Genomic DNA, 27,900 nt, shown 5'->3' on the forward strand with positions numbered 1-27,900 from the left:
AACTTTAGATCCTAGTGACTTAAACAAGGTATGGAATGTGAGAGTACAGCACCTCCATGTTACTGTACCACAAACCAGCCTAAATAAGATATGTTGTATACTCACAAAAACACAGTAGAAGCAGAAATGCTGCCAGTTTGTTTTGTTTAAGATAATGGCCATCCCTGCCTGGTAAAATAGAAACTCAGCTAGCCTTCAAACTTCACATTCAAATGACTGGTTACATCTGTATTGTCCTCCCTCTAACTACTCATTCTACTATTCCCCTAAATCTGATATGCAACCCTTTACTCAACTAACTCCCTCCCTACCCCCTTCGCTCCCTCCCTTTACTCAACTCCCCTTCCTTCCTTCCTTCCTTCCTTCCTTCCTTCCTTCCTTCCTTCCTTCCTTCCTTCCTTCCTTCCTTCCTTCCTTCCTTCCTTCCTTCCTTCCTTCCCTTCCTTCCCTTCCCTTCCTTCCCCCCTCCCTTCCTTCCTTCCCCCCTCCCTTCCTTCCCTCCCTCCCTACCCTCCCTCCCTACCCCCCTTTACTCAACTTAACTCCCCTTCCTTCCCTCCCTTCCCCCCTCCCTTCCTCCCTACCCCCCTTTACTCAACTCAACTCCCCTTCTGTCTCTTACTCCCTCCCTCCCTCCCTCGCTCCCCCCATTGCTTGCTCCCTCCCTTCATTCCTCCCTCCCTCCCTCCCTCCCTCCCTCCCTCCCTCCCTCCCTCCCTCCCTCCCTCCCTCCCTCCATCCCCTCCCACCCTCTCTGGTTGCTATGGTGTGGAAACGGCTGACTGTTTATTTCTGAAAGTCTCAAAAAACGCCAGCATGCCCTTTTTGGTGGTGGAGGAGCCAGCCTTGGGCGGGGACAGTCCTTGGTGACGGGGAGCTGGAAAACTGAAGCCGTCCATGGAGTTGGCCCGCTTCACCTTGGAACCCGCCCGCCACATTTTGGACCTGGGTGGTGGAGTCTGGGCTACCAAGCACTTCTGGTACTGGACCTGCAGGGGACACAATGGAGTCATGTTAAGCGGTGACCATAATGTCCCTCTTCATGTTAGAAAGATACCGTAAATGAGTCATGACTCCATGACATTCTCTACCATTCTCTGCCAATTCCCTTTAAAATATTAATCATTCAGCCATGATAGCATGTATAAATTCAAGTATTTATCATGCCAGCTTGTCTACAGAAGCCATTTTGTCCACTGGTTCTCCATCACTGTGTTTCATCCTTCAGGGGGACCCCTAACTAAGTGACTCACCATGCACGCAGCCTGCACAGCCTCAGAGATGATCCCTGCGTCTGGCTCACACCAGAAAACATGACACTCAAACCGCTGTGTCCCGCCGTCCACTATCACTGCAAAGGTGTGTGTATCATGCCCCACACCCAGAAAAGTCAGCAAACGCACTTGACATTCCCAAAATGGATCATCTCCATCCTGAAACAGAAATCATAGAGAAGGTAGAGAAAGACAGAGAGAGGGAGAGAGAGAGAAAGAGAAAGTGAGAGAGAGAGGGAAATAGAGAGAGAGATAAAGGTTTTTTAAAAAGTGAGAGAGAGAAACAACAGGTAGCCAGAGAAATGTAGTAATTTCATTGGTTGGTCTGATCACCAGTGTTTACAGGTTTCCTGATTTCTCCTCCTCACCTCTCCTTTCCAGAGTGACAGGACACTGTCAGAGATGTGGATGACGATGGGCTCCCAATCGTTACTGTCTGAGGTGTTCATGATGCTCTCTATGGCCCGGTTCAGCACCTCCATACCTACCAGAGGATCCCACATAGAGGACCTTAATACAGCGGCTTCAGCAACAACACAGCCACAGTGACCTCCAAAAGCGAGGCAAAACCATAGATGGGCTTCTAGTGGTATTCTCTGCTCTTTTCTGTTGTGAGAGAACATGCTCAGAGTTTCAAGGACTTTTTCGCTGTACCAAACTGATTTCCTTGCCTAACTTCCAGTGATTGTTAAAACATAGCAAAGGTGTGTGATCTCAAATGAGGACAAATGGCTTATCATCACTATTAAGAACACCTCAGTGGAGTATAATACCCCAGACATAAAGCATCTGGGACAAGCTCTATGTTGGTCAGTCAGCTGGTCCAGCTAACAGCAGGCAGGCAGGGCACCTTGATGGATGCTACCGTTTTGGAGGCTGTAGTGAATACAGCGCCTCGCCTAGGGACTGCCAACTGACAGAGTGACCCTGAGCGCTAGCTTCACAATCACAACGTGACTCGGCGCATTTGCTGATAATAATGAGACGATGTCCTCTGTCTCTTAAATGATCCAAACCCAATTTCAAACATGCCTGTGAGTCTTGGCTGCTGTCTAATCCTCCATATCTGTTGATGAGACATCACAGATCTTGTGTTCCTCTGTTGAGTCTCAAGGTTGTTATAGGAAGGAGAAGATTGTCTTTCTTCTTTGAGCTAGTTTAATAAATAAACAGATGAAAAATGTGATGGTATTTTGCCAGTTTAATAATAGACTAGATTAGAATACAGTACCCATCGCCCTGGAGACGGGCAGGTTTCCGATGTACTGCACCTCAAACTTCTGCACCCTCTGCCTCATTGCATCCACGAAGTCCACTGCAGTAAAAACATAAGAATCAAAAAGTCACATGATTTACCATCTTATGGAGTTGATAACTTGTATAAACTGGACATTGCTCCATTGAGAAAACGCCTACAGACTGTAACTGAAGGTCTCTGTGACCTACAGTACCTTGGCGCGGCAGGTCCTCAGGGGAGATGGTCGCCATGGTGAGGGAGCGGGCCATAGATGGGCTTCTTGTGGTCTTCTCTGCCATGATCTGGACACATACACACAGACACAGCATTCACTCTAGAATGAACCTAAACTACTACGGTGGACTAAAGGGGTGTTAAACCACCTCCTATGCTTCACTTTGTGGTTACCTTTGAGCACATTTTGTGCAAAGCCGTGGCAATGGTTTTTGCTGGGGCTTTACAGCGAAACACGTGGCACTTCAGCATACAGGTGTCTTTGTCACTGGCCACGAAGGCAAAGTCTCTGGAAAGGATCAGAATACAACAGCATAGATTAACACAGAGTAGAGGCACTATCTATAGGTCTGGATTGTGGAGGGGATAGCTGACTTCCTGCTTCACCTGGCGATCTGGTACTGTATGTATAACAATATAATTCCATTAGTATGACTAGAGAATGGAAAGGAATTGAAAGCCATATTGAATACACATCTTCTGCACTAGTCCTACATCACTGCGTTAGCACACTGAACTAAAGCTAACGGTGCACCAGCCAGTATCATCAGTTTGTTTGATCAAGCGCACAATCATCAAACAACTACTAAGCAACTGAGCACTGAAGACAGACAACACAGACTATTTTTAACATTGATACTATCAGTTACTCTGGCTCATATTTTAGAAGAGATTGGGGGGGGGGGGGGGGGGGGGGGTGACCTCAGGCATCGTCCCTCAGGAGCTGACAGGACCAGGCAGTGTCAGATATCAGAGGTCTATAAATACCAGGGATCCATATGGACAGACATTATTCTCAGCACGTTAAGCAACATGGACAGGGAATGTATTGCTCTGTCACCAAGTTCTCATATCAGAAAGGGACATGGTCCTGTAATCACATATCAGAGCAAAAGCACCCAACTGACATTGTACTGTAAACACTCTGACACATAGTTAGTAAATGAAGAACTGTTCTGTGTCCAATGTGCAGCTGCTAAATGGGAAATGGCTCGGTGAGTGTTGCCGAGGTGTAATTCTCTCTATTGTCCCTGTAACATCCTCAGTGGGTTTCCCCACTTAAAACGATCAGGAGCAACAGTGCTGTTATGTAGGCCACTGCTCTGGCACACCAGAATGTGCTGATGCCTGGGAAAGGAACTCAAATATTGAGGAAAACACTGGAGTCAGAGGCAATAACAGATGAGCTTCCCTTTGGCATCAGCGGTGTGTCAACAAACGGTAAGATGTTTGTGTGTGTGTGTGTGTGTGTGTGCGTACAATATTCTGTATTCCATCCACAGTGGAACGGGAGTTGTTTTATGACAATAATCCATTAATTTTGTTGGGGTGTAATACAGTGAAGCCAGGTGTAAATGAAGATCATTTGTCACAGTGGCAGATGCGACCTTGCAGCTCGACCCTGGTTGGCACAGCAGAAAGCAAGGAGACTTGGCTAAGGCACGGGGGGGGGGGGGGGGCTGATCATTTGGACATGACCCAGCAAGCTCTCCTTGTCCATTTATCTTCACAAAGGCCCATCCAACTGTTGTAGAAAAGTCTGTTACATGAATATACACATTGATGCATCCTCCATTCAGCTCTCAGAGGAATGCAATCATTATGGAGTTTGAGCAGAATTGACCCCAGGAAGATAGTCCATTATGATTCTCACATTATAGCTCAATCATCAGCAGTATTCAACTGGGAATAGTGCAAGACAACAGTCTGAAATAAGGCTGGGTGGCCATTTGTTCTGAGACAAGGACAGAACTGCTTGGTACATACACTGCATAAGACATAACGGTCGATAGAAATGGAGAAAGAAATAGACGTGTTTCTTTGAACGTGCATGAGAAACATGTCGGCAGACGCATGTTACATTATTGATGAGGCAATAATACAGAGCAGGACTATAGAAAGTACGCCGGACCTTACTGGAGCACTGAGCTTTTCTTCTTGAGACCCTGACGCAAGCTGGCAAAGTCACACATGGGATGTCAACAGAAAATTAGTTGACCAAGAAAAGAGTGATTACCTGTCTCTGTTTTCATGAGTGGCATTTAAAAAAGAAAGAAAGTTCATTATTACAACTACCTTAACTAGGAGACAAAACGGTTGTATTGCTTCATAACTACGATCCTCATACAATATAGCCTACTGTCAGTAACAATTGGGCACTGCTGTACTGACTTATTTTCACTAGTTTCAGTCCTTCTGTGTCCAGGCTGTATCACATCCGGCCGTGATTGGGAGTCCCATAGGGCGGCGCACAATTGGCCCAGCGTCGTCTGGGTTTGGCCGGGGTAGGCCGTCATTGTAAATATGAATTTGTTCTTAACTGACTTGCTTAGTTAAATAAAGGTTAAAAAAAAAATACAAAAAAATAACTAATTCTAATTCTCTACCCTTGCATGTCTCTTCCTCAGGGCTAGTCTGTTCTACTCAGCCGGCATCTGAGACGTAGTACCACTGACACTGCCAATAGGTCAATGCATGAATTTTCTCCAGCAAGAACAGAGCCAAATATAACTGCCCTCAGATGCACTCAACTCCCAGTGTACTACAATAGACCTGACATGTCTGCTACGCTGAATTACCAACCAAACCCAAGGCTGTGTAGCCCATATAAAAACACTCATTTATAAATGATTTACTTTCTTCAATGGAATATTTCCATGTCATCAAGTATAAACAATAACAAAAACTTTAAACAGTCTTCGCTGACCATCAACCCAAGACCATTGTGCTTAGTTGGTTCACAATATTGTACCGTATTTCAACATGTAACTTCAGGTATCAACACTGACCATAACAAAAAGAGAAGGTGAGAGGACTGGGGAGTATTTCCCCAATACGTTTCCCAGGTTGGCCCACCTGCCATTGTTGCAGCCCACGCCCCACACGCGGATGTCAGTGATAGGCTGGCAGTGGAGAAGGCTGCGGTCCACTGGGTCCATCAGGCTGAGGGTATCCTTCTTCAGAACCATCATCATGTCCTGGCCCTGGGAGAGGACAGGGAGAGAGGACAGGGAGAGATGAGAGAAGACAGGGAGAACAGAGAGGACAGAGAGGACAGGGAGAACAGAGAGGACATAGAAGACAGAGAGGAAAGGGAGGACAGAGAGGAAAGGGAGGACAGAGAGGACAGAGAAGACAGAGAGGAAAGGGAGGACAGGGAGGACAGAGAGGAAAGGGAGGACAGAGAAGAAAGGGAGGACAGAGAAGAAAGGGAGGACAGAGAGGACAGAAAGGATAGGGAGGACAGAGAGGAAAGGGAGGACAGAGAGGACAGGGAGGACATAAAAGACAGAGAGGACAGAGAGGACAGGGAGGAAAGGGAGGACAGAGGGGACAGAGAGGACAGGGAGGACAGAGAGGACAGGGAGGACAGAGAAGAGAGAGGACAGGGAGGACAGAGAAGACAGGGAGGACAGAGAAGACAGAGAGGAAAGGGAGGACAGAGAGGAAACGGAGGACAGAGAGGAAAGGGAGGACAGAGAGGACAGAGAAGACAGGGAGGACAGAGAGGAAACGGAGGACAGAGAGGAAAGGGAGGACAGAGAGGACAGAGAAGACAGGGAGGACCGGGAGGACAGAGAGGAAAGGGAGGACAGAGAGGACAGAGAGGACAGAGAGGAAAGGGAGGACAGGAGGGACAGAGAGGAAAGGGAGGACAGAGAAGACAGAGAGGACAGAGAGGAAAGGGAGGACAGAGAGGACAGAAAGGATAGGGAGGACAGAGAGGAAAGGGAGGACAGAGAGGAAAGGGAGGACAGAGAGGACAGAAAGGATAGGGAGGACAGAGAGGACAGGGAGGACAGAGAGGACAGGGAGGACAGAGAAGAGAGAGGACAGGGAGGACAGAGAAGACAGGGAGGACAGAGAAGACAGAGAGGACAGAGAAGACAGAGAGGACAGGGAGGACAGAGAGGAAACGGAGGACAGAGAGGAAAGGGAGGACAGAGAGGACAGAGAAGACAGGGAGGATCGGGAGGACAGAGAGGAAAGGGAGGACAGAGAAGACTCTCTCCCCCCCTCATGTCGCCTTTCTCACCTCTCCCCAGGCGCCCAGTGTGTCATCGCGGCCCTCTGCCTTGCTGCTGGACAGCTGCTGGATGCAGTTATTGACAGCCAAACTGCTCTTCCCCGGGATCAGCTCCTCCTCTGGAATCTCCACCCAGCCCAGGGAGCGCACTGCAAAACACTGACCAACACAACCACACCATGCCAGCACAACCACGCCACACCATGTCAACACAATCACACCATGCCAGCACAACCACACCATGCCAGCACAACCACACCATGCAAACACAACCACACCACACCATGCCAACACAACCACACCATGCCAGCACAACCACACCATGCCAGCACAACCACACCACACCATGCCAACACAATCACACCAGGCCAGCACAACCACACCATGCCAGCACAACCACACCACACCATGCCAACACAACCACACCATGCCAGCACAACCACACCATGCCAGCACAACCACACCATGCCAGCACAACCACACCATGCCAACATAATCACACCATGCCAGCACAACCACAGCACACCATGCCAACACAACCACACCATGCCAGCACAACCACACCATGCCAGCACAACCACACCATGCCAGCACAACCACACCATGCCAGCACAACCACACCATGCCAACACAATCACACCATGCCAGCACAACCACACCATGCCAACACAATCACACCATGCCAGCACAACCACACCATGCCAACACAACCACACCATGCCAGCACAACCACAACATACCAGCAAAACCATACCACACCATGCCAACACAACCACAGCACACCATATGAACAGAACCACACCATACCATGCCAACAGACCCAGGAGGGAGAGGAGTGGGGGTAGAGGTGGGGAGGAGGCAGAGAGAAGGGAATAAGCAGAGACTATTCAGACTAGATAATAATGTACAGCGTGTTCAGTATCTACAGTATATCAACATTATTCAGACTAGATAATGATGTACAGCGTGTTCAGTATCTACAGTCCATCAACATGATGCCTCTATATAATGTATTTAATGTATCTACAGTCCATCAACATGATGTCTCTATATAATTTGTTCACTGTATCTACAGTCCATCAACATGATGCCTCTATATAATGTATTTAATGTATCTACAGTCCATCAACATGATGCCTCTATATAATGTATTTAATGTATCTACAGTCCATCAACATGATGCCTCTATATAATTTGTTCACTGTATCTACAGTCCATCAACATGATGTCTCTATATAATTTGTTCACTGTATCTACAGTCCATCAACATGATGCCTCTATATAATGTATTTAATGTATCTACAGTCCATCAACATGATGATGCCTCTATATAATTTGTTCACTGTATCTACAGTCCATCAACATGATGCCTCTATATAATGTATTTAATGTATCTACAGTCCATCAACATGATGTCTCTATATAATTTGTTCACTGTATCTACAGTCCATCAACATGATGATGCCTCTATATAATGTGTTTAATGTATCTACAGTCCATCAACATGATGCCTCTATATAATGTGTTCACTGTATCTACAGTCCATCAACATGATGCCTCTATATAATGTATTTAATGTATCTACAGTCCATCAACATGATGATGCCTCTATATAATGTATTTAATGTATCTACAGTCCATCAACATGATGTCTCTATATAATTTGTTCACTGTATCTACAGTCCATCAACATGATGCCTCTATATAATGTATTTAATGTATCTACAGTCCATCAACATGATGATGCCTCTATATAATGTGTTCACTGTATCTACAGTCCATCAACATGATGATGCCTCTATATAATGTATTTAATGTATCTACAGTCCATCAACATGATGATGCCTCTATATAATGTATTTAATGTATCTACAGTCCATCAACATGATGATGCCTCTATATAATGTGTTCACTGTATCTACAGTCCATCAACATGATGATGCCTCTATATAATGTGTTCACTGTATCTACAGTCCATCAACATGATGATGCCTCTATATAATGTGTTCACTGTATCTACAGTCCATCAACATGATGATGCCTCTATATAATGTATTTAATGTATCTACAGTCCATCAACATGATGATGCCTCTATATAATGTGTTCACTGTATCTACAGTCCATCAACATGATGATGCCTCTATATAATGTGTTCACTGTATCTACAGTCCATCAACATGATGATGCCTCTATATAATGTGTTCACTGTATCTACAGTCCATCAACATGATGATGCCTCTATATAATGTGTTCACTGTATCTACAGTCCATCAACATGATGATGCCTCTATATAATGTGTTCACTGTATCTACAGTCCATCAACATGATGATGTCTCTATATAATGTATTTAATGTATCTACAGTCCATCAACATGATGATGCCTCTATATAATGTGTTCACTGTATCTACAGTCCATCAACATGATGATGCCTCTATATAATGTGTTCACTGTATCTACAGTCCATCAACATGATGATGTCTCTATATAATGTATTTAATGTATCTACAGTCCATCAACATGATGATGCCTCTATATAATGTGTTCACTGTATCTACAGTCCATCAACATGATGATGCCTCTATATAATGTGTTCACTGTATCTACAGTCCATCAACATGATGATGTCTCTATATAATGTATTTAATGTATCTACAGTCCATCAACATGATGATGTCTCTATATAATGTATTTAATGTATCTACAGTCCATCAACATGATGATGTCTCTATATAATGTATTTAATGTATCTACAGTCCATCAACATGATGATGCCTCTATATAATGTGTTCACTGTATCTACAGTCCATCAACATGATGCCTCTATATAATGTGTTCACTGTATCTACAGTCCATCAACACTGCTCCTTGCCTGAATCAAGTATTTTTAGTGGACATGGTATAGGAATTCCTCTAAGAGCTGCCTAGCCTGAACAACAACAAAAATATATTGATCAAAGCTAACATTATAAATGTGGTCACTTTTAACCCTTGAATAATAAATGATAGAAAATAGTGTTAAGAGTTAAAAATCAGCTAAAATAGATGAGTATTCTCTGGAGGAGCACAGAAGTGTTTACCCCCCTGAAATTGGTCTTGGGTATGGATGTTATTGGTCAGAACCTGCTGTTTTGGTGAGTGCAGAAGAAGAGGGATTTGGACCATAGAAATGTAATCTATAGAACAGGCTTGTCTCAAATGAATGGCCCGTTCTAAGGATTCTACTGTATTTCTATGGTTTGGACAACATCAAAGCCCACTCTACCTTGGAGTCAGGATCAATGTTGGTGCAGAAATAATCATCCTGCCAGGAGACCCTGTGGGAGATTAGCAGAACAATCAAATGACATGAAGGATTACCACCACGACAGCACAAATTACTCTGTTGCCTTTTCTGCATCCCTCCCTGCTGCCCTGTAAGATGCTGTTTGGTATGGCGTATTACACGATGTTATAATCTAGTTCTTTGTTCATCTGTTTGTTTGCGTTTGACTTTGAAAGTAAAGCCTTTCCTTTCAGTTTGACGCTGCCTGCCTGTCTGCTCTTGATGGGGAAAAACAGCTGTTGAGTGGGTCATGGATGATAAAAAATAAACAGAGAGCTGTTCTGATCCCCCTCACACCGGCTGACTCAGAGGTGGAGTTGTTAGACATTTACCTCCCTGATACAGCTGACTGGAGACAATCCCAAGGGGCTACTATTCCTGCAACCAGGGGCCCAAGACTCTCCCTCTCTTTCCATTAAACTCTTTGATGAAGCAGAGCGTGTCCATTATTAGACCTATGCATTTCTTGATGGTACACTCAGTGAACTGAGTTTCACTATTCTCCACAATCTCTGTCCATACAGAACATTAAGCTCCCCTGTGTCAAATGCATCCTGATTCAACACATAATCACTGCAGCAGGGACTGTGTTTATTGGTTGGCTCATTAACACAGGGTCCCTCAAGGGGCTGCTAAAATAAAATAACTTCAGATAATTGAATTGTTAAGTGCTTTTACCCTTAATGATAAAGGCAAGGTAGCTATACATAATATTAAAGAACCTATGAACAACCATCAAGGTGATCTAAGATGCATTTGACCTAACAGGTTTGACCTTGCTGTATGGACGGGTTGGTTGTTTAGCAACAAAAACGAAGCGGCAAAACAGACGGGGTTAGCTTAGAATGTTGACAATGTGAAAACTAGATGTAGTCTCCAATGTTTATTGAAAACACAAATACATTTGCACAATGAGCACTTGTTGTCTCTCAAATACATCGTTACAGCTAGCTAGCGAATCTTAGCCATAGACATGACATCAGTCAAAACACCTCAAAACATGGTATCAATAAAATACGCAAGCTGAAATGAGCCACCTACGATTCCCCACAAGGCTGCTCCTGTCATGGTCGCTAGCGATATGACCACTCAGAATCATAACAAAGCACGGCTTCCGGTCACATCGATGCGCATGCAGCATTTTTGATCTTTGTCAGCCAAACGGTCTACGCTAAAGAAACCTAACACAGACGTGCCACAGATGGTTAACACTCATCCTCAGGAACTACATCAAACAGTATTTTCCCTAATCGCTTGTATGTATTCAGATGGTACAATGTCTGAACTGTAATAATGATATGATGTAGTGTGGTGCTGAACTAGGGCCTGAATCTCAGAGGACTTATCTATTCCTGACTTTATCAGCCTGGGGACAAATATGGCAGGCCTCAGATCAGAACACAGTGAATGGAATAGTGGGGGAAGTATTCCAGGAGGCATAGGGATATGTGATCTGCCACATTTCCAGGCCAGTGAAGCCAGCACGAGCCATCGAACAGATTAAGAGAGAGAGAGAGAGAGAATATATCCAAAACACTAACCCTCTCATTTGATTACATCATCAACCCAGTCACCTTGTAGAATAACCTTCATCACACAACTGAAATGTAGTCAACCCAGTCACCTTGTAGAATAACCTTCATCACACAACTGAAATGTAGTCTTCCCAGTCACCTTGTAGAATAACCTTCATCACACAACTGAAATGTAGTCTTCCCAGTCACCTTGTAGAAGAACCTTCATCACACAACTGAAATGTAGTCAACCCAGTCACCTTGTAGAATAACCATCACACAACTGAAATGTAGTCTTCCCAGTCACCTTGTAGAAGAACCTTCATCACACAACTGAAATGTAGTCAACCCAGTCACCTTGTAGAATAACCATCACACAACTGAAATGTAGTCTTCCCAGTCACCTTGTAGAAGAACCTTCATCACACAACTGAAATGTAGTCAACCCAGTCACCTTGTAGAAGAACCTTCATCACACAACTGAAATGTAGTCAACCCAGTCACCTTGTAGAATAACCTTCATCACACAACTGAAATGTAGTCAACCCAGTCACCTTGTAGAATAACCATCACACAACTGAAATGTAGTCAACCCAGTCACCTTGTAGAATAACCATCACACAACTGAAATGTAGTCAACCCAGTCACCTTGTAGAATAACCTTCATCACACAACTGAAATGTAGTCAACCCAGTCACCTTGTAGAAGAACCTTCATCACACAACTGAAATGTAGTCAACCCAGTCACCTTGTAGAATAACCATCACACAACTGAAATGTAGTCAACCCAGTCACCTTGTAGAATAACCATCACACAACTGAAATGTAGTCAACCCAGTCACCTTGTAGAATAACCATCACACAACTGAAATGTAGTCAACCCAGTCACCTTGTAGAATAACCTTCATCACACAACTGAAATGTAGTCTACCCAGTCACCTTGTAGAATAACCATCACACAACTGAAATGTAGTCAACCCAGTCACCTTGTAGAATAACCTTCATCACACAACTGAAATGTAGTCAACCCAGTCACCTTGTAGAAGAACCTTCATCACACAACTGAAATGTAGTCAACCCAGTCACCTTGTAGAATAACCTTCATCACACAACTGAAATGTAGTCAACCCAGTCACCTTGTAGAATAACCTTCATCACACAACTGAAATGTAGTCAACCCAGTCACCTTGTAGAAGAATCTTCATCACACAACTGAAATGTAGTCAACCCAGTCACCTTGTAGAATAACCTTCATCACACAACTGAAATGTAGTCAACCCAGTCACCTTGTAGAAGAACCTTCATCACACAACTGAAATGTAGTCAACCCAGTCACCTTGTAGAAGAACCTTCATCACACAACTGAAATGTAGTCAACCCAGTCACCTTGTAGAATAACCTTCATCACACAACTGAAATGTAGTCAACCCAGTCACCTTGTAGAATAACCTTCATCACACAACTGAAATGTAGTCAACCCAGTCACCTTGTAGAATAACCTTCATCACACAACTGAAATGTAGTCAACCCAGTCACCTTGTAGAATAACCATCACACAACTGAAATGTAGTCAACCCAGTCACCTTGTAGAATAACCTTCATCACACAACTGAAATGTAGTCAACCCAGTCACCTTGTAGAAGAACCTTCATCACACAACTGAAATGTAGTCAACCCAGTCACCTTGTAGAATAACCTTCATCACACAACTGAAATGTAGTCATTACTCCATCGTGGATAGCATAACCCAGTAACAAGGCTACAGGGCTTGCGCAGGTGAATGAGTGTTGGTTTGGGTCTGCAGAGTATTTTGAAAGACTACCTGTCATTTATGGAGGCCAATGGGCTCTGTGTCAGCCTTGCCCTTGATTCACGTCTGCCCCCAGCCTCCAGGCTCTGGAAAAGAGGACAAGAGACATTATTAGAGGTGATGGCACCACATTCAGAATAAAGGACAGAAAGTCAAACGGTGAGACTGAACTTTATTTAGAAGTTGAAGCCCTAACCTTGATGTCCGCGGCAGTGATGCCATTGATGGAGTTCGGGTCCTCCTCAGTGCTGTAGGACGGGTGCTGCCATTGGGTGGCGCCAGTGGCCACGTGCCAGTAATAGGTGCCAGTGCTGTCCCGGATGGTGCGCCACCCTGACGGTAGGTCAGAATCCAAATCAAGGCTTGGGTCATTCCAAATATTGTCTGAAGAACACAGAACAGGAAGGAAGCACAATGATGACAGGTGACAGTAAGTAATCTTCATGAAGAAGCACTCATGGCCAATATTACAGTGCATTTTGGTGTCAAAATGTAACAGTAGTGTCAGGTCAATATTTCATTATGTTCATAATGGCGGCTGGCTCTAGCATAAACATAGCTCTTTGAGGTCTCTCGTACACAGCGGGCTGCATCCCATCGGCATCTAGCATTAGCCTCACCCAATCTAAAGCCTATGTAAGCTCCACGGCTGGCCTTGCTCTCACGGCCCTGCTACACGTGACCGGCAGAGGAGAGCACAGCAGGGCGTGTGAGATCCTCTGGCCACATGATAAATCTACCAATTACCAGAGTAGAATTCAGAACAGTCCCTCTGCATCACACAGGGCTGGCTGGCAAAACTAGTGTCTGAGGCTCGGCTCCTTTGTTTTTCCTTAACACTGAATATGCGATGGGACAGATTTGTGTTTGGAAGGGCAAATGAATATGTAAATCAGGAGATCAATTATTTAAAATGTGCAGAGAGGAGTAGAGACATAAAGACTCAATTAACAGATGTGATGGGAGAGAAAAATACCTTATGCTCAGCAGACGAAGAGTGATTTCTTTGGACACTTCAATATAGTTTGGACTAATTCTGCCATTAACTCAATGTGCTTAGCTCGAAGGAGAGCTGGGTGAATGGAGTGGTGAACAACAACAAAAAAAGAGATAGAACGCAAGAAGTGGGTCAGAAGTGACACGAGGACAGCATCCTAAATGGAACACTATTCCCTATGTAGTGCACTACTTTTGACCAGGAACTACATAGGGAATAGGGTGTCATTTGGGACAGGATTGCCTGGGCATGGGTGTTTCTCTCTCAGCAGCATGCCACCGTTTTCTCGCTGTTATCACGGAACGAGAGAGAAAGAGGGGCTAAACCAAATAGAGGCTAAACCAAATAGAGTCTAAACCAAATAGAGACTAAATCAAAGAGAGGCTAAATCAAACACAGGCTAAATCAAACAGAGGCTAAATCAAACAGAGGCTAAATGAAATAGGTGCTAAATCAAACAGAGGCTAAATCAAACAGAGGCTAAATTAAACAGAGGCTAAATCAAACAGAGACTAAATCAAATAGGTGCTAAATCAAACAGAGGCTAAATCAAACAGAGGCTAAATTAAACAGAGGCTAAATCAAACAGAGGCTAAATCAAATAGGTGCTAAATCAAACAGAGGCTAAATCAAACAGAGGCTAAATCAAATAGAGGCTAAATCAAACAGAGGCTAAATCAAACAGAGGCTAAATCAAACAGAGGCTAAATCAAACAGAGGCTAAATCAAATAGAGGCTAAATCAAACATGCAAAAACCATTTATGCCAGTTTTTCTTTAAGTCTGGTCTGTTATTTATTGCTAATTTTACATGATTTTATTCCTTGTACATCTCATCCCTACTCATCTCGCTGTTTAACCCTGGTCACCCTTGTGTCTGACAATGAAAAACAACACCACACATCCCTGGGATGGACAGCATGAGAAGATTAGACCCAGGAACAGATCAGCTGAACCCTGTTACAGGGAGAGAAAATCAATGAGACAACAGTGTTAGAGAAAGATGGGAGGCAGAACTCTCCAGGCTTTATAGTTTTTTTTTAGGCAGGCAGGTAGGCAGGCGGGCCTCCTGGGCATGGGGCTAAGGACTGGACCAGCCTCTGGATGACACCACTATTCAGCACATTTCACAGGCTGATTGATGGGTCAGTCAGTGCAGCATCTTCGGGGGATGATGACGCTGTGTGCATAATTGTAATTCTCCCACCTTAGCCTGCCTTCTCCCGCAGAGTTCTCCTATTTTAGCCTGCCTTCTCACACAGAGTTCTCCCATCTTAGACTGCCTTCTCCCACAGAGTTCTCCCATCTTAGCCTGCCTTCTCCCACAGAGTTCTCCCATCTTAGCCTGCCTTCTCCCACAGAGTTCTCCTAATGTAGCCTGCCTTCTCCCACATAATGCTCCCATCTTAGCCTGCCTTCTCCCACATAATTCTCCCATTTTAGCCTGCCATCTCCCACAGAGTTCTCCCATCTTAGTCTGCCTTCTCCCACAGAATTCTCCCATCTTAGCCTGCCTTCTCCCACAGAGTTCTCCCATCTTAGCCTGCCTTCTCCCACAGAGTTCTCCTAATGTAGCCTGCCTTCTCCCACATAATGCTCCCATCTTAGCCTGCCTTCTCCCACATAATTCTCCCATTTTAGCCTGCCATCTCCCACAGAGTTCTCCCATCTTAGTCTGCCTTCTCCCACAGAATTCTCCCATCTTAGCCTGCCTTCTCCCACAGAGTTCTCCCATTTTAGCCTGCTTTTTCCCACAGAGTTCTCCCATCTTAGCCTGCCTTCTCCCACAGAGTTCTCCTAATGTAGCCTGCCTTCTCCCACATAATGCTCCCATTTTAGCCTGCCATCTCCCACAGAGTTCTCCCATCTTAGTCTGCCTTCTCCCACAGAATTCTCCCATCTTAGCCTGCCTTCTCCCACAGAATTCTCCCATTTTAGCCTGCTTTTTCCCACAGAGTTCTCCCATCTTAGCCTGCCTTCTCCCACAGAGTTCTCCCATCTTAGCCTGCCTTCTCCCACAGAGTTCTCCCATCTTAGCCTGCCTTCTCCCACAGAGTTCTCCTAATGTAGCCTGCCTTCTCCCACATAATTCTCCCATTTTAGCCTGCCATCTCCCACAGAGTTCTCCCATCTTAGTCTGCCTTCTCCCACAGAATTCTCCCATCTTAGCCTGCCTTCTCCCACAGAGTTCTCCCATCTTAGCCTGCCTTCTCCCACAGAGTTCTCCTAATGTAGCCTGCCTTCTCCCACATAATGCTCCCATCTTAGCCTGCCTTCTCCCACATAATTCTCCCATTTTAGCCTGCCATCTCCCACAGAGTTCTCCCATCTTAGTCTGCCTTCTCCCACAGAATTCTCCCATCTTAGCCTGCCTTCTCCCACAGAGTTCTCCCATTTTAGCCTGCTTTTTCCCACAGAGTTCTCCCATCTTAGCCTGCCTTCTCCCACAGAGTTCTCCTAATGTAGCCTGCCTTCTCCCACATAATGCTCCCATCTTAGCCTGCCTTCTCCCACATAATTCTCCCATTTTAGCCTGCCATCTCCCACAGAGTTCTCCCATCTTAGTCTGCCTTCTCCCACAGAATTCTCCCATCTTAGCCTGCCTTCTCCCACAGAATTCTCCCATTTTAGCCTGCTTTTTCCCACAGAGTTCTCCCATCTTAGCCTACCTTCTACCACAGAGTTCTCCTAATGTAGCCTGCCTTCTCCCACAGAGTTCTCCCATCTTAGCCTGCCTTCTCCCACTGAATTATCCCATCTTAGTCTGCCTTCTCCCACAGAATTATCCCATTTTAGCCTGCCTTCTCCCACAGAATTCTCCCATCTTCGCCTGCCTTCTCCGACAGAGTTTTCTTAATGTAGTCTGCCTTCTCCCAGTGTTCTCCCATTTTAGCCATACTTCTCCCACATAGTTATCCTAATGTAGTCTGCCTTCTCCCACAGAGTTCTCCCATCTTAGTCAGTCTTCTCCCACAGAGTTCTCCCATCTTAGCCTGCCTTCTGTTATTACCAATGAGTCATACAGAGAGGGATTCTAAGAACTAGCATCAGTGAGACATAGTAGTGCATGACAGTTCTAAAATAATTTTCTGCTTTAAAATATAATTGTACATTACAATCCAGTAGTTTTACTATGTACCAAGTATACTTGTCACCAACCATTACTGTATAACACAATGGCTGAGGTTGTATATAGCCTTGCCTCACAATTCTGCTTCTTGAGATCAGAACAATGGCTCTGTGTGATGTAGAGCCTAGTCCTAATCCTGAGTCTGTGTGATGTAGCCTAGTCCTAATCCTGAGTCTGTGTGATGTAGAGCCTAGTCCTAATCCTGAGTCTGTGTGATGTAGCCTAGTCCTAATCCTGAGTCTGTGTGATGTAGAGCCTAGTCCAAATCATTAGTGTGTGATGTAGCCTAGTCCTAAACATGAGTGTGTGATGTAGCCTATTCCTAATCCTGAGTCTGTGTGATGTAGCCTAGTCCTAATCCTGAGTCTGTGTGATGTAGCCTAGTCCTAATCCTGAGTCTGTGTGATGTAGCCTAGTCCTAAACATGAGTGTGTGATGTAGCCTAGTCCTAATCCTGAGTCTGTGTGATGTAGCGTAGTCCTAATCCTGAGTCTGTGTGATGTAGCCTAGTCCTAATCCTGAGTCTGTGTGATGTAGCCTAGTCCTAATCCTGAGTCTGTGTGATGTAGCCTAGTCCTAATCCTGAGTCTGTGTGATGTAGCCTAGTCCTAATCCTGAGTCTGTGTGATGTAGCCTAGTCCTAATCCTCAGTCTGTGTGATGTATTCTAGTCCTAATCCTCAGTCTGTGTGATGTAACCTAGTCCTAATCCTGAGTCTGTGTGATGTAGCCTAGTCCTAATCCTGAGTCTGTGTGATGTAGCCTAGTCCTAATCCTCAATCTGTGTGATGTAGCCTAGTCCTAATGCTCAGTCTGTGTGATGTAGCCTAGTCCTAATCCTCAGTCTGTGTGATGTATTCTAGTCCTAATCCTGAGTCTGTGTGATGTAGCCTAGTCCTAATCCTGAGTCTGTGTGATGTAGCCTAGTCCTAATCCTGAGTCTGTGTGATGTAGCCTAGTCCTAATCCTGAGTCTGTGTGATGTAGCCTAGTCCTAATCCTGAGTCTGTGTGATGTAGCCTAGTCCTAATCCTCAGTCTGTGTGATGTATTCTAGTCCTAATCCTCAGTCTGTGTGATGTAACCTAGTCCTAATCCTGAGTCTGTGTGATGTAGCCTAGTCCTAATCCTGAGTCTGTGTGATGTAGCCTAGTCCTAATCCTCAATCTGTGTGATGTAGCCTAGTCCTAATCCCTGATGCACAGGTGGGAGGCAGATTCTTACTGCTACGCTGAGTTCTTACTGCTACGCTGAGTTCTTACTGCTAAAATGAGCACTTACTGCTACGCTGAGTTCTTACTGCTACGCTGGGTTCTTACTGCTACGCTGCTTACTGCTAAACTGGGTTCTTACTGCTACGCTGGATTCTTAATGCTACGCTGAGTTCTTACTGCTACGCTGAGTTCTTACTGCTATGCTGAGTTCTTACTGCTACGCTGAGTTCTTACTGCTACGCTGAGTTCTTACTGCTACGCTGAGTTCTTACTGCTACGCTGAGTTCTTACTGCTACGCTGGATTCTTACTGCTACGCTGAGTTCTTACTGCTAAACTGGGTTCTTACTGCTACGCTGGATTCTTAATGCTACGCTGAGTTCTTACTGCTATGCTGAGTTCTTACTGCTACGCTGAGTTCTTACTGCTATGCTGAGTTCTTACTGCTACACTGAGTTCTTACTGCTACGCTGGATTCTTACTGCTACGCTGAGTTCTTACTGCTACGCTGAGTTCTTACTGCTACGCTGAGTTCTTACTGCTACGCTGCTTACTGCTAAAATGAGCACTTACTGCTACGCTGGGTTCTTACTGCTAAACTGGGTTCTTACTGCTACGCTGAGTTCTTACTGCTACGCTGGATTCTTACTGCTATGCTGGGTTCTTACTGCTACGCTGGATTCTTAATGCTACGCTGGGTTCTTACTGCTAAACTGGGTTCTTACTGCTACGCTGGATTCTTAATGCTACGCTGGGTTCTTACTGCTATGCTGGGTTCTTACTGCTACGCTGGATTCTTACTGCTATGCTGGGTTCTTACTGCTACGCTGGATTCTTAATGCTACGCTGGGTTCTTACTGCTATGCTGGGTTCTTACTGCTACGCTGGATTCTTAATGCTACGCTGGGTTCTTACTGCTAAACTGGGTTCTTACTGCTACGCTGGATTCTTACTGCTATGCTGGGTTCTTACTGCTACGCTGGATTCTTACTGCTACGCTGGGTTCTTAATGCTACGCTGGATTCTTACTGCTACGCTGAGTTCTTACTGCTATGCTGGATTCTTACTGCTACGCTGGATTCTTACTGCTACGCTGGGTTCTTAATGCTACGCTGGATTCTTACTGCTACGCTGGATTCTTACTGCTATGCTGGGTTCTTACTGCTACGCTGGATTCTTACTGCTACGCTGGATTCTTACTGCTACGCTGGGTTCTTAATGCTACGCTGGATTCTTACTGCTACGCTGGGTTCTTAATGCTACGCTGAGTTCTTACTGCTACGCTGAGTTCTTACTGCTACGCTGGATTCTTACTGCTACGCTGGATTCTTACTGCTACGCTGAGTTCTTACTGCTACGCTGGATTCTTACTGCTACGCTGGGTTCTTACTGCTACGCTGAGTTCTTACTGCTACGCTGGATTCTTACTGCTACGCTGGATTCTTACTGCTACGCTGGGTTCTTAATGCTACGCTGGATTCTTACTGCTACGCTGGATTCTTACTGCTACGCTGGGTTCTTAATGCTACGCTGGATTCTTACTGCTACGCTGGATTCTTACTGCTACGCTGAGTTCTTACTGCTACGCTGGATTCTTACTGCTACGCTGAGTTCTTACTGCTACGCTGAGTTCTTACTGCTATGCTGAGTTCTTACTGCTACGCTGGATTCTTAATGCTACGCTGAGTTCTTACTGCTACGCTGAGTTCTTACTGCTACGCTGGATTCTTACTGCTACGCTGAGTTCTTAATGCTACGCTGGATTCTTAATGTTACGCTGAGTTCTTACTGCTACGCTGAGTTCTTACTGCTACGCTGGATTCTTACTGCTAAAATGAGCACTTACTGCTACGCTGAGTTCTTACTGCTACGCTGGATTCTTAATGCTACGCTGAGTTCTTACTGCTACGCTGAGTTCTTACTGCTACGCTGAGTTCTTACTGCTACGCTGGATTCTTACTGCTAAAATGAGCACTTACTGCTACGCTGAGTTCTTACTGCTACGCTGGATTCTTAATGCTACGCTGAGTTCTTACTGCTACGCTGGGTTCTTACTGCTACGCTGAGTTCTTACTGCTACGCTGAGTTCTTACTGCTACGCTGGGTTCTTACTGCTACGCTGAGTTCTTACTGCTACGCTGAGTTCTTACTGCTACGCTGAGTTCTTACTGCTACGCTGGGTTCTTACTGCTACGCTGAGTTCTTACTGCTACGCTGGATTCTTACTGCTACGCTGGGTTCTTAATGCTACGCTGGGTTCTTACTGCTACGCTGGATTCTTACTGCTACGCTGAGTTCTTACTGCTACGCTGAGTTCTTACTGCTACGCTGAGTTCTTACTGCTACGCTGAGTTCTTACTGCTACGCTGAGTTCTTACTGCTACGCTGGATTCTTACTGCTACGCTGGATTCTTACTGCTACGCTGGGTTCTTAATGCTACGCTGGGTTCTTAATGCTACGCTGGGTTCTTACTGCTACGCTGGATTCTTACTGCTACGCTGAGTTCTTACTGCTACGCTGAGTTCTTACTGCTACGCTGAGTTCTTACTGCTACGCTGGATTCTTACTGCTATGCTGAGTTCTTACTGCTACGCTGAGTTCTTACTGCTACGCTGAGTTCTTACTGCTACGCTGGATTCTTACTGCTACGCTGGATTCTTACTGCTACGCTGGATTCTTACTGCTACGCTGAGTTCTTACTGCTACGCTGAGTTCTTACTGCTACGCTGGATTCTTACTGCTACGCTGGATTCTTACTGCTACGCTGGGTTCTTAATGCTACGCTGGGTTCTTACTGCTACGCTGGATTCTTACTGCTACGCTGAGTTCTTACTGCTACGCTGAGTTCTTACTGCTACGCTGGATTCTTACTGCTACGCTGGATTCTTACTGCTACGCTGGGTTATTACTGCTAAAATGAGCACTTAATGCTACGCTAAGTTCTTACTGCTACGCTGAATTTGTATCTTATGCCAAGGTATTTGGTATTATATAACCTGACACCAGGGCTGATGATAGATAATCCTCATATTACAATACCTCAATCCAAAACAGTGAATCGTCATCTTCCATGCAACTGACCTCATTCACCAAGATAATGGCACCAATTCTCTCCTAGATAGCATCATCATACCTCTCTGACTGACTTTTGTACAGAGTGAGTGTCCAGCTTTTTTGGTCCCTATGGGAGACTATGCAAGACTGTTCTGAGTTCCATCTCTATGGGAGACTATGAGAGGCTGTTCCAATGGCTCCATCTCTATGGGAGACTATGCGAGACTGTTCTGAGTTCCATCTCTATGGGAGACTATGAGAGACTGTTCCAATGGCTCCATCTCTATGGGATACTATGAGAGACTGTTCCAATGGCTCCATTTCTATGGGAGACTATGAGAGACTGTTCCAATGGCTCCATCTCTATGGGAGACTATGCGAGACTGTTCTGAGTTCCATCTCTATGGGAGACTATGAGAGACTGTTCCAATGGCTCCATCTCTATGGGATACTATGAGAGACTGTTCCAATGGCTCCATTTCTATGGGAGACTATGAGAGACTGTTCCAATGGCTCCATCTCTATGGGAGACTATGAGAGACTGTTCCAATGGCTCCATCTCTATGGGAGACTATGAGAGACTGTTCCAATGACTCCATTTCTATGGGAGACTATGAGAGACTGTTCCAATGGCTCCATCTCTATGGGAGACTATGAGAGACTGTTCCAATGGCTCCATCTCTATGGGAGACCATGAGAGACTCTATTCCAATGGCTCCATCTCTATGGGAGACTACGAGAGACTCTATTCCAATGGCTCCATCTCTATGGGAGACTCTGTTCTGAGAAACAACTTCTATCTCCAGGCAATCAGACTGTTAAACAGTCACCACTAGCCGGCCTCCACCCAGTACCCTGCTCTCAACCAGTCTCCACTGTAAAATGATTCACAATAACAGATTCAATGTGCTGTGCATTTAATTCCCATGGTAAGTGAATAGGATTGATTAAACTTTTTTTTCGATGTTGAAACAGTACACAAAATAACCATTGTTTACTATTTGCATGTATCTGTAATGGCTTTTCTTACTCAGAGGGCTTTCTATTGAATAGTGGAGTTCATGAAGTCCATGAAGTATTGGTGTATTCTCTCAACACTAATGATACAGGAGAGTAATACCTGGCCATTTCAAATGGTGATCTCTAAAGTAATGCCCTTATCATGCTATTTTCACCTAGTTTATAATCTTCTCTATATATCATGGCATTTGTTCTACCGAAATATTGAATTATCTGATGTCAGTGAAGCCTCCATTACGACCTCCTATTGTAGAACTGAGGCCTCTGTCCTGGAAGGTGATAGGGTGGTTAATGTTCCAATCACACAGAAGGGAAGCTAAACTTGCATTTCTTCCTCTAGTGTTGGGAGTAGAGAGCAGAATGCACACTAAGGAAAGTGTGAACTTTCGGGAGACAGAGGGAGGGAGAGAGAGAGAGAGAGAGAGAGACATAGACGGAGACAGAGAGAGACAGAGAGACGATGTTAGTGAATTATTGATGAATCCCAGAGAGTGAGTCTGCAATGCGTGATCAGTTCCTATAGCAACTACTTCTCTAAATCAGCTAATCGAATAAGCTAAACGGGGTAGAGAGGCTTCACGTGATATTGTTGTGTGAGCTGTACATGTACATTAGATTGATGCATGAGGATGAATGTGACTGATATTCCCGGTACCGGCAGAAACTAGCTAGTCCGCTATGCGCCGTCAACCACAGCTTTGTCAACATTGCCTTTCCTACTGTGCAGTAATGGATGCCAGCCTGGACTTGAGAAGTGTTCCCAAGTATCTTGCTTCATCAATTTTGGCAGGCTTTATTTACTCGTGGACCTCATTCAAATACCTCAAGTCTCCTTTGAGACTAGTGGATGTAAGGATGCAGTGGCTTTATGGAGGAGGAGTACAGTACGGTCCTCCCCCCCTTGTCATTGTCACTGATGACACCAGTGACCAAAATAAATCATGGCCTATCTAATCTAGATGCAGATACACACTGGAGTCTCTCAACACACGTTTGGACTGAGCCTGTTACCAAATAACTCCCAAATGACCAATGAAGACTGAGCTCCCCACAAGGCTGTAAACAGCTGTAATTAAGCAGTGATTGCAGTCGGGTAGCTCTCATCTTTCTCTCTGCCCAGAACTACCCCTTACACAACCGAATGGGGAATTACGGACTGGGACAGCTTAACAAATGGAATATTGAGGGGTAATGCGGTTTATAAACGAGAGCAGTGGAGGCTGTTGAGGGGAGGATGGCTCATAATAATGGATGAAATGGAGTCAATGGAGTGGTATCAAACACATGAAAACCACATCTCTGATGTAGTTGATACCATTCCATTGACTCCATTCCAGAAATGATTATGAGGCGTCCTCCCCTCAGCTGTCTCAACTGAGAGCAATGCTTAAAATTAGATCAAAATAACAGAATATGTTTATACTGTAACAATGTAAGAAAGCACCCTGCTGTAGACTAGAGACAAGAAATTGCAATTAAGCGGAGACTATAAATAACAGTAATATGATAAACTGCAGAGTGAGAGACAGAGGTACATCTGGAGGAGAGAGAGAGAGAGAGAGACAGCGGGAGAGAGAGAGAGAAAGCGAGAGAAAGAGGTACATCTGGAGAGAGAGAGAGAGAGAGAGAGAGAGACAGCGAGAGAGAGAGAAAGCGAGAGAGAAAGAGGTACATCTGGAGGAGAGAGAGAGAGATAGAGAGTAATCCCAGCTGTGTGTCTGTGCAAGGTCAGAGCTAGGCTCTCTCTGCCAGAGGGATTATGGGTCAGACTGAATCACAACATCAATCTGGGATTCAGCACTGAATCAGGGACCAACCCAACCCATACATGGCGTGACAATGACAATCAGATGACTTTGGTTAAAGCACAAACTGGGACCAGTTTTATATTCCAGAGGGTTCTATCTACTCCATTCCACACCCTAACCCCCTCCAACACACAGTCACACACACACATATACGAACACACACCCAAACTCTCTATCATATAAAGTGTATATCCTTGACTCGACAATATACCAAGTTTTTACATTGGATTTGCCAGTTAAATAATCCATCACCAAAACCCTTCGTTACACAGAACAACAGCAGGAACGATGTGTATACTACACTAACATTAGGCTACCATTGCAGAGACTATTTTTTAACAAACTGTCCTAGTATTGACACAGCGTGCCCCTGTTTATCGTGCCCAGCATAAGTATGACGCCTTCTCGCGCTCTCCCTCTCTCTCTTTCAAAGAGAGTTATTTTGGGATCAATGACATACCCGGTTAAGACGGATGCTTTATTTTAGGAACCGGTGGTGTTTTTTCTTATGAATGAGGGAAAAGTTCATAACAAAAAAGGTTTAACAACAGAGGGACAAGCCTTCTATAGGCTACTAATAGGATATTAACAATGCTGTTGCTCACCAATATGTTTTGGATTTGACATTTAATTCATCATTACTACAATAACTACATACCGTATAATAAATCATTAAATGTAATATCGATGTTTTAGTCATCAAACTGATTATTCTCTCCATTGACTCCACTCTCCTTTGTGCTTACAACAAAACACTGTGCTACCTGGCTACTGTCCTGTCCAATACTCCCAATAATATACTAGCTGACAGCCGCTCCTTACACCAGGAGGGCAACAGTTACCAAGACAACACCAAGTCACATGGCAACCCACACAGTCACCCAGGTGAACAACACATCCTGTCCTCTATAAATAACATCTCTGGGCTGGTATTTGTTTACTGTTTGTGGGGAGGGTGAGGGACACTAAGTTGGACAGAAAATGAGACTAAACTCACCTAAACAATCTTCCAAACATATTTCAAAATCATGGCATGATATATTTTAATACCACAAAATCCAAGAATGACATGAAGATCAGCGGCAAACATACGGATGCACAGAATTTTAAGCAGCCATCCTGTGAATTCGTGTAGGTAGGCCCTCAAGGACCAAGTTGCAGACTGGACTCACTAGACAGACGTTTGCTATTGCAAGGGAAAACTGTGAATTGTCGAGAGAGAGAGAGAGAGAGACAGAGAGAGAGACAGAGAGAGAGAGACAGAGAGAGAGAGAGACAGAGAGAGAGATAGAGAGAGACAGAGAGAGAGAGAGAGAGAGACAGAGAGAGAGAGAGAGAGAGAGAGAGAGACAGAGAGAGAGAGAGAGACAGAGAGAGAGAGAGAGAGAGAGAGAGAGAGAGAGAGAGAGAGAGAGACAGAGAGAGAGAGAGACTTATGGTCCAATGCTTTGAGCGAGACCAGCTAGTACCAATGTGATATATGAAACTTCTCAGAAGCAACGTGCATCACTGATACATATATGATGCATCACTGCTAGTGAAATGCCCACCATCATCATTATTATCTTTAATACAAAGCTAAATACCAAACATTCATAGATCCACGTGTTCTTTGTCTAACAGAGGCACTATAGTTCACTACCTGACCTCTCAACAAAACCACAATCATCTAACTCAGTCTTCATAAACATTGTATTTCCATGATCACTTAAACTGTACATGTATCGCCAAGAATCACTCTTCAGTGTTTGTGGGACAATTAATCAGCTCAAACCTACAGACCAACACTAACTCACTCCTCCTCTTCTCTTCCACTTCCTCTGAGGAATGAGGGCTAAGAGAGAAAAGTCTGGAGGAGCCCAGGACAGTGTGTGTGTGTGTGTGTGTGTGTGTGTGTGTATGTGTGTGTGTGTGTGTAGCCTACTCACCGTCATAATTGACTATGATGATGGCGAGCATGTAATCCTTCCCCAGCATGGTGAGAGTTGTTCCTTCCGTCCTGGCCCCCGGGTTAGCTGCAACACATTCCAAGCAGCCAGGGACACACTCGCATGCCAAGAGGATTAAAATCTTCACTCCACTCTCTATCTCCGTCTGTGTCACTCTCTCCTCTCTATGTGCAAGCCCTGGCCAGCACTCTGAGTAAAAGCTATGAAAATATAATCCCTTCTCCCTCTCTGTCTTGATGATCTCTGTCTTGAAGAGCTTTATCTCTGTCTTGAAGATCTCCCTCTCTGTCTTGAAGTTCTCCCTCTCTGGCTTGAAGTTCTCCCTCTCTGTCTTGAAGATCCCCCTGTCTGTATTGATAATCTCTCTCTTTCTCTCTGTCTTGATGATCTCTCTGTCTTGAAAATCTCCCTCTCTGTTTTGATGATCTCTCTCTCTCTCTCTCTCTCTCTCTGTCTTTATGATCTCTCTCTGTAATGATGAACTCTCTCTCTGTCTTGATGATCTCTGTGTCTGTCTTGATGATTTCTATCTCTGTCTGTCTTGATGATCTCTCTCTCTCTCTCTCTCTCTGTCTGTCTTGATGATCTCTCTCTCTGTCTTGATGATCTCTCTCTCTGTCTTGATGATCTCTCTCTGTCTTGATGATCTCTCTCTATCTCTGTATCTGTGCTTGAGGGATGCTGTTTGTTATACTGCTGCCGCCTATCGTTTCTCTCTCTCTCTTTCTGTATTGTGCTATCGTTTCTCTCTCTCTTTCTGTATTGTGCTCAGTGGTGCCTGCAGCTTCGGCCACTCCCCCTCCTCTTTCCCCCCACCCCTTACCTCTCTCACACACACTAGCTTTTTCTCTCTCTCCCTCCCTCTCTGATTGTCCCTTGGCTCTGCTCTCTCTCTCTCTCTCTCTCTCTCTGTGCCTTAAGGACGGCTGGGCAGGAGGCAGAGAAAATGTACTTTAGGGACAAGGGTGAAGTGCACACCAGCAAACAGACACAAAATCGTACTTTTCTAGAATATAGAATACATACTATAGGAATATGGAGACCAATAAAAGGGCAATACAGAAACCAAAACAAACACACTTTCTCAAACAGTTAATACGATTGGTGTAGCCTATATCAAGTGTCTGTGTAGCGAGGGAGCTGTAATAGGATTTAATTCAATTTGAGATGGGATACACACACCTCTCTGTGTAAATGGGATGTCTCAGGAAGATTAGTGACATAAATCTATCCCACACAAAGAACCCGCATCTGTCATGGTCTACTGTTTTAAAAAATATATATTTGGGAGGGCAATATTAAGAGCGCTT

At 44.7% G+C, this 27,900-nt stretch overlaps 1 protein-coding gene across 1 annotated transcript; it reads right to left on the bottom strand.

Annotated features, from left to right (window-relative positions):
* Positions 1 to 741: 741 nt before the first annotated feature.
* On the bottom strand, positions 742 to 27,393 carry LOC110510192 (amyloid-beta A4 precursor protein-binding family B member 3). Its single transcript, XM_036967190.2, has 12 exons — positions 26,570 to 27,393; positions 13,619 to 13,806; positions 13,435 to 13,508; positions 10,039 to 10,090; positions 6,782 to 6,931; positions 5,602 to 5,729; positions 2,920 to 3,034; positions 2,726 to 2,813; positions 2,506 to 2,589; positions 1,643 to 1,758; positions 1,254 to 1,433; positions 742 to 989 (listed from the first exon to the last, which is right to left on the bottom strand). The coding sequence occupies exons 1-12, from the start codon at positions 26,616 to 26,618 to the stop codon at positions 762 to 764; spliced, it is 1,452 nt and encodes a 483-aa protein (XP_036823085.1). The 5' UTR covers positions 26,619 to 27,393; the 3' UTR covers positions 742 to 761.
* Positions 27,394 to 27,900: the final 507 nt, after the last annotated feature.

The sequence above is a fragment of the Oncorhynchus mykiss genome, chromosome 29 (genome assembly GCF_057628025.1).
Source record: "Oncorhynchus mykiss isolate SJ-2025 chromosome 29, ASM5762802v1, whole genome shotgun sequence".
NCBI classification, from domain to species: Eukaryota; Metazoa; Chordata; class Actinopteri; order Salmoniformes; family Salmonidae; genus Oncorhynchus; species Oncorhynchus mykiss.

What these genes read in the sequence shown, in the direction of transcription:
- LOC110510192 (XM_036967190.2), bottom strand. Translation starts at nt 26,618, where the DNA reads ATGCTGGGGAAGGATTACATGCTCGCCATCATCATAGTCAATTATGAC. An exon ending in TTGGCCTCCATAAATGACAG is followed by an intron (nt 10,091 to 13,434) that starts GTAGTCTTTCAA and finishes AATCTCCCACAG; the next exon opens with GGTCTCCTGGCAGGATGATT. An exon ending in GCCCGTCTCCAGGGCGATGG is followed by an intron (nt 1,759 to 2,505) that starts GTACTGTATTCT and finishes ATCCTCTGGTAG; the next exon opens with GTATGGAGGTGCTGAACCGG.